Consider the following 11,083-nt stretch of genomic DNA (forward strand, 5'->3'; position numbering starts at 1 on the left):
GCCACTCCGGTGAGGACCTGCATTACCGGGTGCAGCGGTTTCTACACAAGACCTTTGCTGTTCCCATCCTCCATGATGAATCGGTGCGACCGAAAGCTGCTCAGATCCTGGCCAGCACCGTCTGAATCACACGACTTTAGGAAATTTAGGGGAAAAAAGTTGCTTCCAATCAATCAGGTCAGACTCCAGAGGTGAGATGGTAATTACTTGCCTGCCATCTCGTGGCAAAACTTTGCATGCTCCCAAATCATGCAAAGCCTCTGGCATCCGAGAGAGACATCACCGGTACGTACCGACACCCCCAGCTTTCCTTCCTTGGGGCCGATAGAAAGGACAGATTTTGTGCACAACATAAAGCCATATCACGAGCTGATAGCAGGGAGGTTTTTCTGGGTAACGCCTCGTCATCCAGCAAAAGAACCAGGGATAAGATTTAAGTAGCTATAATGTTATAGTGATCATTTCCTCATTTTTATGAATGGTGTGGATCTCTGCCTTCTGTTGTACCCACTCTGTGCATTTAAAAGCCCACAAATCCAGCTGTGAATGTACTGTATGTCCCCAAAGAGCCTGCAGCTGTGTAATCTGTGAAACCCTACGAAACATGAACTTTCATTTCTACCCAGGAGAACTATCACAATCTTTTCTCTGATGCCTGATCGGGGGTTGTGCCTGAAAGCTTGCAAATAAAGAATTTTTATGTTGGTCTAATAAAAGATATCTTCTCTACTACGAGTCCTGATTGCATCTGTACATATATTTTTAATGCAGGTCTCCCTTTCCTCAGTCACAGCGGGGATGCTCCTTACATGTTGGCGCTCGTGGATCTGTATTTTCTGATTTATCCTTAGGAGTGATTCTCTTCCTGCACCTTTGGTTTCTCTCTGTCTTTCATGTTGGTTTGAAATCTGTGTTTGATGCTTAGCATTTGAACTACACAAGTTCATTGGGGGTTTTTTTGTTGATTTTCTTGCATTTGTCATAAAGCTAATAAAACACTTCAATTCGCCGTGTTTAAACAGAAAAAAAACAACCCAGCACGAATCTCAGCGTCTCTTAGCCACGTCTTGCAGCGCTGCCTGCTTCTGTTTGCTTAAACGTCCAAACTGCTGGGGAAAGAGAGCAAGCTTTGCAAATCCAGCTCTGACTCCCAGTGTAAGACTGAAGCGCCCTGCTTTTGTGACCCGAGTCGTATGACATGATGGAAAGCGTCGATGCACTATGTTGTATCTTTAAATATTAGTTGGCAGATATAAATTGTGCATCAGATTATGGAGATCTACCCTACCCAGTGAACTGTGATCATGCCCCCATACAATATTGTATGGTATTAAACAAGGATTAAATGAATAGGGGCTCTGCAAGCTAAAACATTTAACAGCTACATAGGCTTTCTACAGAATTGTTAACCCCTCTCCTGCAGGACTCCACATCGACTGTGTGCTTGCTATATTATTCTAAGTGCTCATTAAAATAAGCCATCGGGCACATATTGTCTATTAGCTTCATCAGGCAGGGACCCGGCAGTATTGAAAACTGGCGACCCAGCTAGGAGAAAACTTGAACTCTGTCCCCGCAGAGTCTCGGCTCCAGGCCCTGGGCCCAGAAGTGCTTCGTTGCAGCCCAAGGGCTAACTCCTGCCCTGCTAACACGGGGCTGGATTGCCAAGTGCATTGCTGCTGGATTTATCATCTCTCCTCTTTCACCAACAACAGACAGAAGCCAAGTCTGTAAAAGTCTCTCATAAAACTGTTCTGCCTGCAGAAATGGCTTTGGGCAGATGCGTCGACGGAGGGCAGGCGCAGGAAGGGCTCCAGTGGGAGCGGAGAAGTAGACGGGTTGTGTAACGGTCCGGTGCTGAGCACTGCTGGAAGGAGCCGTGCATCCCATTTCTCTGGTGCTGCCCTGGCTGGCTTCAGTCTCCCCTCTCTGTGACAAAATACCCAATGCAACCTGGAAAATCAAATCTTCCAGCGTCCACAGGAAGCCAAAAGGAACTGCACCTTAAGTTGGGGGAAATGACTATGTCACTTTGTTTCAAAAAGCTGATAAGAAACAAAAATGTGTTTCATTTTTCCTGATTCAAAATTTAAAAAAAAAACCAAAGCAACCACTGTGAAAATTAGCATTTTCCAGCAAACAGTGTAGACTTTGATGAAATGGCATATTCAACACGCAGACAGCTTTGGAGGTCAAACCGTTCAGCAGGCTCTAGCATCCTCCTGTAAGAACCAGGACTCGTGGTAGAGGTGATCTCTTGTATTAAACCAACTAGATTTTTGCAAAAAAATGTCTTTAATTGCAAGCTTTCGGCCACAAGCACCCTTCTTCATGCATTGGAGAAAAGACGGTAAAAAGTTCTCTTAGATAGAAATGAAAGTTCACGTATCACAATGAAAGTTCACGAGTTAAAGGTGTGGTAAAATCTGTTTGGAGCAGTTTGTTTTATTCAAGTGAGGCTCAGAGAAAAGCTGGAAACCTGCATAAAATGAACGGTGCCAAAGAGGAGATTTTACCGCACCTTCAACTCTCCTATGAAATATGAACTTTCATTTCTACCTGGGAGAACTTGTATACTCTTTCCCCCTATGCCTGCAGAAGGGGGTTTGTGCCCCAAAACCTTGCAATTAAGGATTTTTTTTTTTGCAAAAATCTAGTTGGTTTAATAAAAGCGATCACCTCTACCACGAGTCCTGATTGCTTTTCCCCCAGACCAATACGGCTACGAGCTGGATGCTGTGCACAGGAACAGCACGAGACCTGTTTGTGTTGGGGAGTCTTGGGGGTCTCTGGAAGGGGAAGGACAGGGTGACCCTAACCAAGCAGGGCAGGATGCCGGGTGACGGGTCATCTCTGGCCCGCAGGCCTTCGTGCCAAGAAAACATCTGCTCTCCACGGTGCCTGTCCCCGGATGGCTTTTCATGGAGAAAACCCACAGAAACACAGGGGCTGACAGAGCGCGCAGATGCATGCTCTCAGCAACAGCTGAGCTGGCGTGCATCGCACTAATCCCGACTGGCGACGGCCGTGGCTTTAACTAGCACAGCACAGCGGGCCCGAGACGCGTGTCTGGTAACTCCTGGCCTTGCACAGCGATACAAAGGCCCGTGCAATGCTCGCTGCCCGAAGCAGCTCATTCCTAATGGGACCGCAGCCCTGGACACGTTTTAACTGAAACACTGTCCAACTGTTGTGCAAGAGTTTACTAGAAACCGATGCCAATTCTGGCCATTTTTACCCTCATCATCACTGAGGACGACGATAGATTGGGAGAATCGAAATTAAAATGCTCCCGTTTGATACCCATTTCACAGAGCCATAGCGCAGTCGAGCCGGCAGGGACCTCGGGAGGCCTCACCGAGTCCAGCCCCCGGCTCGAGGCAGGACCAGCACTGCCTCGACCCCCATCGGGGTGCTTGTTTGCGAGGCAGCGCTTTCTGTTTCAGCATTTCTGAATCAACACTGCCCAGAACATCTTGTTTCACGGATACGTGGGATCTTTGGACGTTTTGTCCCGACGGGGAGTGGAAAGCAATTCCCGAACGCTCCCAACAAAAAGGAAATCCTGGCTCCAGAAGAGGATCGTCGGGCTTTCCTGGAAGGCAGGCGAGCGTCTGAACTGGCCAGAGCCAGGTGCTAGTGCACCAGCATCACGGCCTGGCTGGCTTGGGATACGGTCCGTCCCCCATGCACACCCTTCCTGGTGCTAGTGAACCCAGCATGCACCAGACCGATGGTGCTTAGCAAATACGTGCAACACAGCAGCCCAAATGCCCTCCCCATCTCCCACAGTGGGAAGCCAAGTAGGACTGACAGAAGCAGAAAAAATTCTGCATTACTCTTCATGGGAGAAGTCCCGGCAGCATAGCCTGCCTGGGAACACGAGCAGGCACATCCTTGGCATAAAGGCTACCGACGGGTCTGAAGGCAGAGCCTGGAGAACTCATCCAAAAGCAACCCGAGAGACTAGTAGCACCTCTGGGACACATGTGCACTGGTCTACATCCAGCCAAAGAAGTTCGAGGGCTCTTCTGGCAGACCTGCCCCACCAGAAAATGTCTCGCGGTCCCATAGCAGGGCGGTTCACACGTGTGGTCGAGAGCAGCCGTGTGAGGTGCTTCTGGGGCATCCTCCGTGCATCCTTTCCAGGGGTGTGCAGAGCTAGCGTGCTTGGCAGTGAGAATAAATAAAGGGCACACCTATCCCCAGGCTCCAGGATGCTGGGTGTCGTGCACGCCCATGGAGGGCATGCTCAGCTCGTGTGAAAAGGCGGTTGTGTCTACGGGGAAAGAGGTTTCCCTCCATTGTCCCTTCCTTGTCTGCAGGGCCCAAGCGGCAGCGAGGGGCGTGCAGTACTACTGGCCAGCTTGGGGAGGATGACGGGGCATTCCTGCACTCAATAAATCACGCCGAGCCGGTGCCAGCACGGGCTGGAGTGGTGTTGACTTCTCCAGGAGAACAGGCTGTTCCCCACAGTCGTTATTGTGTACATTATGCAAACAAGTCACTTAACGAACCACCCAGCGCCTGCTCTCATTAACAAATGCCGCCGTCCCGCTTGGCTTGACATTCAGCTCAGCGGCACCGGCGGATATAAACGATCCCTGCAGTTCATTAGCGCTGCGGGGAGGGAAGTGGAGCTGACAGCCGGGCTCTGGGGGGTGGATAGAGCAGGGCTGTGAGGTGGGATGGAGGGGTTACCTGTCCTGCACGGCCGTCCCCCAAAAGTGCGGACACGTGTCATGTGCCACACGGTCGCCGGCTTCTTGCTGCCCTGGCTGCAGCGCCACAAACCCAGGCTGCAGACAGGACTGCAGCATCCCCTCTGCGGATGCGTGACCTCTGCGGGCCATCCCATCCGCTGCCAAGGGTAATGCAAATATAAACAGGACCTGAATCCAGCTGTGAGAACCGATGGGTCAATCCCACCACATCTGTATCGCTCGCAAGACCAGAAGAGATCACGCATGCTCCAGCTCTTCCCTGCCAGAGCCCTGTTTTGGGCTTCTGGCCCTTCTGTGGCCCACCGCCTACCTCTATAAGCACAGGAGAGACAAGTTGCCTGTGGACTACCAGGGCTCCAGTGCAAGGTGCAAGAAGCACGCTGTGGACTACCAGTGCAGGCCACGAAGTCAAGGTGCAGACAGAGAGGGCAGCACATGTGGCTCGCAATGGCTGAGGTGACCCCAAAATACCAGCGCGGAAGTACAGCAATGGGAAGAGGAGCTGCGCCCCGCTAATAGCTAGAATCAGTCCCAAGACAAACTGCCAAAAAGGGTTTTATTTTCCCCCAGTGAAAAATGACCTGGAGGTTTGCAAGGAAAAAGCTTCCCGCTCTTGTCTACAAGAAAGTAAAATCTGAACCCCCGAGTGTTTGACTTCTCGACACGCACGGGCTGTTTTCTGGTCTTTGAAACAATTCTGCAAGAAACCCGAGGAAGGCATTGAGCCCTGTTCATGCAGCTGTCACCACAGCAAAACCCAGCGCCCGTCTTCTCGTAGCATCCCAGCGCTGTACCAGAGACTCGGTTTTGGACGATGCTTGACACCTACCGTTGAAAGCCACTGACTTTACCCATTGATAGGGGCCAAATTGATCCCTACAAATGACAGTCAATTGAACACGTCGTCAGCATGGAGCCTGCCCTGCATCGTAGGCTTGCTTTGAGGCTGGGACCTCAGCAAGCCAAGGACAATGCTAGAAAAATGAATGTAGTTTGCGTGAATGGTGCCAATGGGAAAGACGCGTGACTTATTTAAGCACGGAGCAGATGTAGCTGTGGCAAAGGGGTCGGGATCAAACGCTGAGGGTGTATGACAATGCTCCCTCCAAGCTCGGCGTCTTAACGATGCCAATTAGCGCTACTCGCTCCGTGCTGGCTTCCCGACCTAACCCGAGTGATCTGCAGGCAAAATGCTTAGTAACCCATTACCGGTTCTCTGATCACGCCACTGAAACACCGGGTGATTCTCCTAATAGGATTGCTTGTTTTGCTGGAGGAACGCGATGTGTTTCTTTAATTGCAAAGCCACTAATCGCTTATTCTTCCAGAACTATCCAGGGCTGGATCATTATGGGTGCTGGTGGGAGTGGGTTTCAACAGCAGGGCATTTCACGGGAGCAAAGACATTTCTTGGGGGCGCGTCGTTTCTGCTAGCTTTCCACACCATCTCGTTCCCCGGAAACCCGAGTCTCAGTCCTGTTCTGCCTCCTTTACAGCAGAATTTGCCTCCCCAGGTCAGGCCGAGACTGGCAGAAGATGGACCGCGACGCCAGGGTCTCCCAATCCAGGCCTCTGCCCCAAACCATAGCATGGTAGGGAGTCCATTCCCCCCTGACCCCTTCCTGAAGCAAAAAGCTCTGGTTTTGATTAGAAAACGGGTGTTTTGGCACACTCCCTGAGCACGTTATATCTCCATACCCATGCAGGATAACACCCAAAACCAACCAAGAGCAGGTGCTCTCGATAGCCCGGGCGCGGCACCACCGGGGACGGGTGGGAAGGGAAACCCTTTGCAAAGCAGGGTTAAATCGGAGCCCGCCGTCCCCTGCCAAAGGGCGCAGGAAACACCGAGGGGACACAACACGACGTGTCCCTTTTGACAACTCAGGCGTGAGTCCAGATCAGACGAGTGTCTGGTCCCAGCACCGACTAAACGGGAAGCCAGCCTTGTCCCCTCCACGTAGGTTTGTTTTAAGAAAAATGCACTTAATCACAGGTTTCCAGGAAATCAAATAGGGACGGGCATGCTTTCTTACAAACAGGCACAGTCATATCTGCATTGCTTTATTAACTCCTTGGATCGTGTGACCGACAGCTTTCGGACACGCCAGACCGTTTCCTTGAGGAAGGCAGCTTTACAACATCGAGTACGTTGTGCACGTGCATCTATTCCCCAATCTTTCACTAGCATCCATTTGTCATCCATCCCCACGCTGTATTAAACAACAGTCGTGCGACCTCCCCCCCAGCTGCGTATCATTGTATAGTTGCATGTATGTCATTTATACATTTACTTATACATTTACTCCGAACGGTCTGCGCTCAGGCATACAGGGACAGGTTTAAAGCAAGAGCACAATGCAGTCTCCTTCTCAGCAGGCGGTTCCCGGTTCCCTTCCTTTTTCACAGCTCCTGTAGGTCTCCACATCTTTAAGATAACTCCCTTTCCTTGACGAGGAGCTCTCTCTGTTGCTAAACTGGTAGACTCTCAGTTTAAATAAATGGTGGAGCCTCTCTTGGAACTGGTTTCCAATGAAGCCGTAGAGCAGGGGGTTGACGCAGCTGTTGGCAAACCCCAGGCAGATGCCGAAGGGCAGCGCGGCGTCGATAACGCTGATCACGTCGCAGTTGTTAACGACGCCCACGTGAACCAGGGCATCCAGGAAGGTCAGGATGTGGAAGGGGAGCCAGCACAGCACGAAGGCCACCACGACGGCAGCCACCAGTTTCAAGACCCGGTCTCTCTTCTGCCGGTTTTTCTCAAAGCCCTGCGCTTTCAACAGGCGCCTCCTGATCCCGGTGTAGCACGTGGCGATGACGATGAGGGGCACGAGGAAGCCGAGGGTGTTCTTCATCCAGGACATGCCGGCAGACCACTTCCCGTACTTCTCGTTGGGGAAAGCCATGATGCACGCGTTCACCCCCAAGCTCTCGATGTAGTAGGTGTCCCGGAAATAGAAGGTCGGCAGGGAGGACACGCAGGCGAGGCCCCAAACCACCAGCGCTATGACAGACGCTTGCTGCAGGGTCCTCCGCTGAGAGCGGATGGGGTGGACGATGGCCCGGTACCGGTCCATGCTCATGCAGGTAATGAAGAAAATGCTCGCAAACATGTTGAGAGACAGAACAGAGCTCGACACTTTGCACATCACGGACCCGAAGAGCCAGTTGTATCCGTAGGAGTAATAGGCTGCCCAAAAGGGCAGGGTGGCCAGACACAGCAAGTCCGCGGTGGCCAGGTTGAACAAGTAAATGCTAGCGACGGTTTTCGAGCCCCTATGGCGGCAGAGAACCGCCACCACCACGCTGTTGCCTACAATCCCCAGGATAAAGATAATGCAGTACAGCACGGGAATCAGCGTGAACTGATAGTCGGAGATGTTGAGCGAGCAGGAAGACGACGATACGTTGGTGGGCGATGAATTCAGCTCCCGGAGAGGCTCTTCGGTCGGGAGGAGAGGCTCAGAGGCGTTGCCGTACATCCTGGGGCCGGTGGAGAGAGGGAGGCTGCTGGCTTGTTGGCGGCACGGACGCCGCTACTTCACATCGCTCACCTGCACATCAGCACAAAACACGTGTTAGAGCCCAGGGCATCCCGCAAGCCCCCTGTTCTGGGAAGATAGCATTATTCCAGAATAAAAACCTGAGAGCCAGAATAGGGGACTACGTACACTGAACCAGCTGCTTTTCTTCTGCTAAGATGAGGAGCACTGGCACAAAAGAGGTCACGGTGTGTACTAATTAGGACAGGCAAAGGCCAAAGCAGCGATTATGAGCGGCACCGGAGAAGAGGGATGGATTGGGAACAGAATCGCAGCCTGTATCCAGGTTCATCGCCCTGCGTCCCAATTCAAGTTAAACCACCCTGCTCCCATGGCGGCAAGTCCGTCGTAAGTATTCAAGTATCCTCCCAGCTCTGCTGCGAGGTGAGCAAGCATTGCTATCCCTGTAACAGCAGCCTGCAACTCCCTGCAGGGGGGTCCAACAAGGGTGGAGCCAGTGGGGGCAGATGGCAGGACAAGGAGCAATGGGCTCAGGCTGCAGCAAGGCAAGTTGAGGTTGGATATTAGGGAAAACTTTCTCACTAGGAGGGTGGTGAAGCACTGGAAGGGGTTACCCAGAGAGGTGGGGCAGTCTCCATCCTTGGAGGTGTTTAAGTCCCAGTTAGACAAAGCGTTGGGTGGGATGATGCAGTTGGGACTGGTCCTGGTGTGAGCAGGGGGTTGCACTAGATGTGACTCCTAAGTCCCTTCCCACCCTCCTTTTCTAGGATTTTGCTGAGTTTGGACTGGAGGCAGGGAGCGGTGTTGTGGCTTGCAAAATGTCACCCAGTGACAAGAGCAAATCCGGCTGAGGAGCACCGGTCTCAGCCCCCCAGCCCCAGATCTGCCCCTGCAAACATGAGAAGGCATCAGAGGATCTAGAGCCCCATCCTGATCCCCAGGAAGCCAGTGGGACTTGTGTCCTCGGGGTCAGGGGCTGCAGGATTGTGCTTCATTTGAAAGACGCAGCATGGGAACAAGGGCAACACACGGCTACACAATGCAGAAAGGGACGTGCACACGCCACGCACAACTCCCCTGGGAAGCTGCTGCCGGAGAAGTTTCTGTGAAAGAGCTGAGCAAAGCAAAGCGGTGCACAAGCTTTGGGAGTTGAATCAATAGAAAGGCTACAACAGCTGCCTTCAATCATGTCTCATTAGCTACAGCAAAGAGGCCACGGCTGCTAGTTTAATCCTCATGGAGTCGTTCATATGGATGCTGCTAAAAATCCTTGCAGATCCTAAAAAAGCAGCATTCAGGGCACAGCCAGGGAAATCTTAGGGCAACAGGGAATCTCCCCGAGCCAGGACTCGAGGACGTACCTCGGTCGGGGGGGTCCAGGACAGATACTCAACAGCCAGAAACTGAGCCGTGAGGTCTGATCTGTTTGATTTACTCTCAGCAACCGGATCGTTTCATGTTTGACTCGACACGCACGGTCACATCGAAGCCTCCAATGTTTCTGCATCAGTTTAGCGAAAAGTCTCCAAAAGTCCTGGTATTCTCCGTTGTTCTAATGATTTCTAACGAACCACCTCACAATCAGAAATAATATCCACCAAGTACAATGTGCTGCCTAGAAAGACTCATGCTTAAATACATTACTGTCTTAATGGACTAAGAATTAAATCTGGAAGAAGATGAAGGCACCTTGATATATTCAGTGCCTCTACACTCATAAATATTGATCTTCAAATGCCGTTACTGTAATTAAAAATGGTAGCTTTTTCCCAGAGGGGAGGGGGATTAACTAAATAAATTACTTTGTTGTGTGTCTCAAATCTCTGAAGTTAATAGACAGGTATCCAAGAGCCAGAACTTGAGTCATAAGGTCTTATCTGTTGGACTGACGCTCTGTAAAAGGACCATTTCATGTTTGATTTTAAATACAGTGTCGTAGATGCGTCTACATGCACCGCTGTCTTCACATCACAAAAGGATACAGGGAGGATTTGCAAAAGATGCTTCCTTTTACCGTGCTGCTATTTCAAGCCCAATGAGGTTTTAAATAAAGCGACTAATTTTTAAGAAAATTCACGCTCATCTTACCTTAAAAACGGCAGATTTCAAGCAGAAGGCGGCTCTCGGTCGAACATGCCCCCTTACTCCACGGTCCCTCCAGCAGGCAACATCTCCAGCTCTCTGGTTTCCTTCTTATATGTTGTGCTTTCTCCACTGGGAGACTTCAACCTAAATGCATAACTCCGGGACTGAAACGGGAACGCTTGCCAGTTCTCTCTGCCCTCTCCCCCCCCTTTTTTGGCAGCAAAACGCTTTGAGAATCCCCCTCTCGAGGCCATGTGAACGCAGGCAATAAATCAGATGGGAGGAACAAGAAACCCAAAAAACTGCGGTTTGCACAAACAGACCAAGCTGGCTTTCAGGGCAGTGGTGCTCGTGGAGCTATGCCCAGCCACAGCCCCTTGCTCCTGCACAAACCCACGTACGGCAGCAACGTGTTTTCGGGGCAGGGGGGAGGGAAGAAAACAAAAAGTCTTGCATGCCTGAAAGGTTCCTCATTCTTGCAAATGGGGAGAGCTCAGCCTAGGAAAACATTCACTTTGTAGGTGAATCGAGCGGGCCCAGCAAGGCGCCTGGTAAGAGCGGGCGCATTGCTTGCCAGAGGATGCACAAGACCCTGCATTGCCAGCAAAGCCAACCCCTGTGGCAGGGAGACCCGATGCACATAAAGCAGGGAGGGTAAAGCTGAGCAAGGCCCACTGTGCCCTGGCAGGTCGGGGTTGCCTCTGTTCCCGGGAGAAGCGGGCGTGCTAATGCGAGCGGATCAGCGCAGAGTAAACATCCAGCACTGGAAAC

General features: G+C 51.5%; 1 protein-coding gene across 1 annotated transcript; it reads right to left on the reverse strand.

The window, feature by feature from the left end:
* Positions 1–6,772: 6,772 nt before the first annotated feature.
* AGTR2 (angiotensin II receptor type 2) lies at positions 6,773–11,083 on the reverse strand. Its single transcript, XM_006265531.4, has 2 exons — positions 10,316–11,083; positions 6,773–8,278 (listed from the first exon to the last, which is right to left on the reverse strand). The coding sequence occupies exon 2, from the start codon at positions 8,204–8,206 to the stop codon at positions 7,097–7,099; it is 1,110 nt and encodes a 369-aa protein (XP_006265593.3). The 5' UTR covers positions 8,207–8,278; positions 10,316–11,083; the 3' UTR covers positions 6,773–7,096.

This window comes from Alligator mississippiensis, chromosome 8 (assembly GCF_030867095.1).
Source record: "Alligator mississippiensis isolate rAllMis1 chromosome 8, rAllMis1, whole genome shotgun sequence".
In the NCBI taxonomy this organism is placed as follows: Eukaryota; Metazoa; Chordata; order Crocodylia; family Alligatoridae; genus Alligator; species Alligator mississippiensis.

Excerpts from the sequence above, each read along its gene's own strand:
- AGTR2 (XM_006265531.4), bottom strand. The coding sequence starts at position 8,206 with ATGTACGGCAACGCCTCTGAGCCTCTCCTCCCGACCGAAGAGCCTCTC.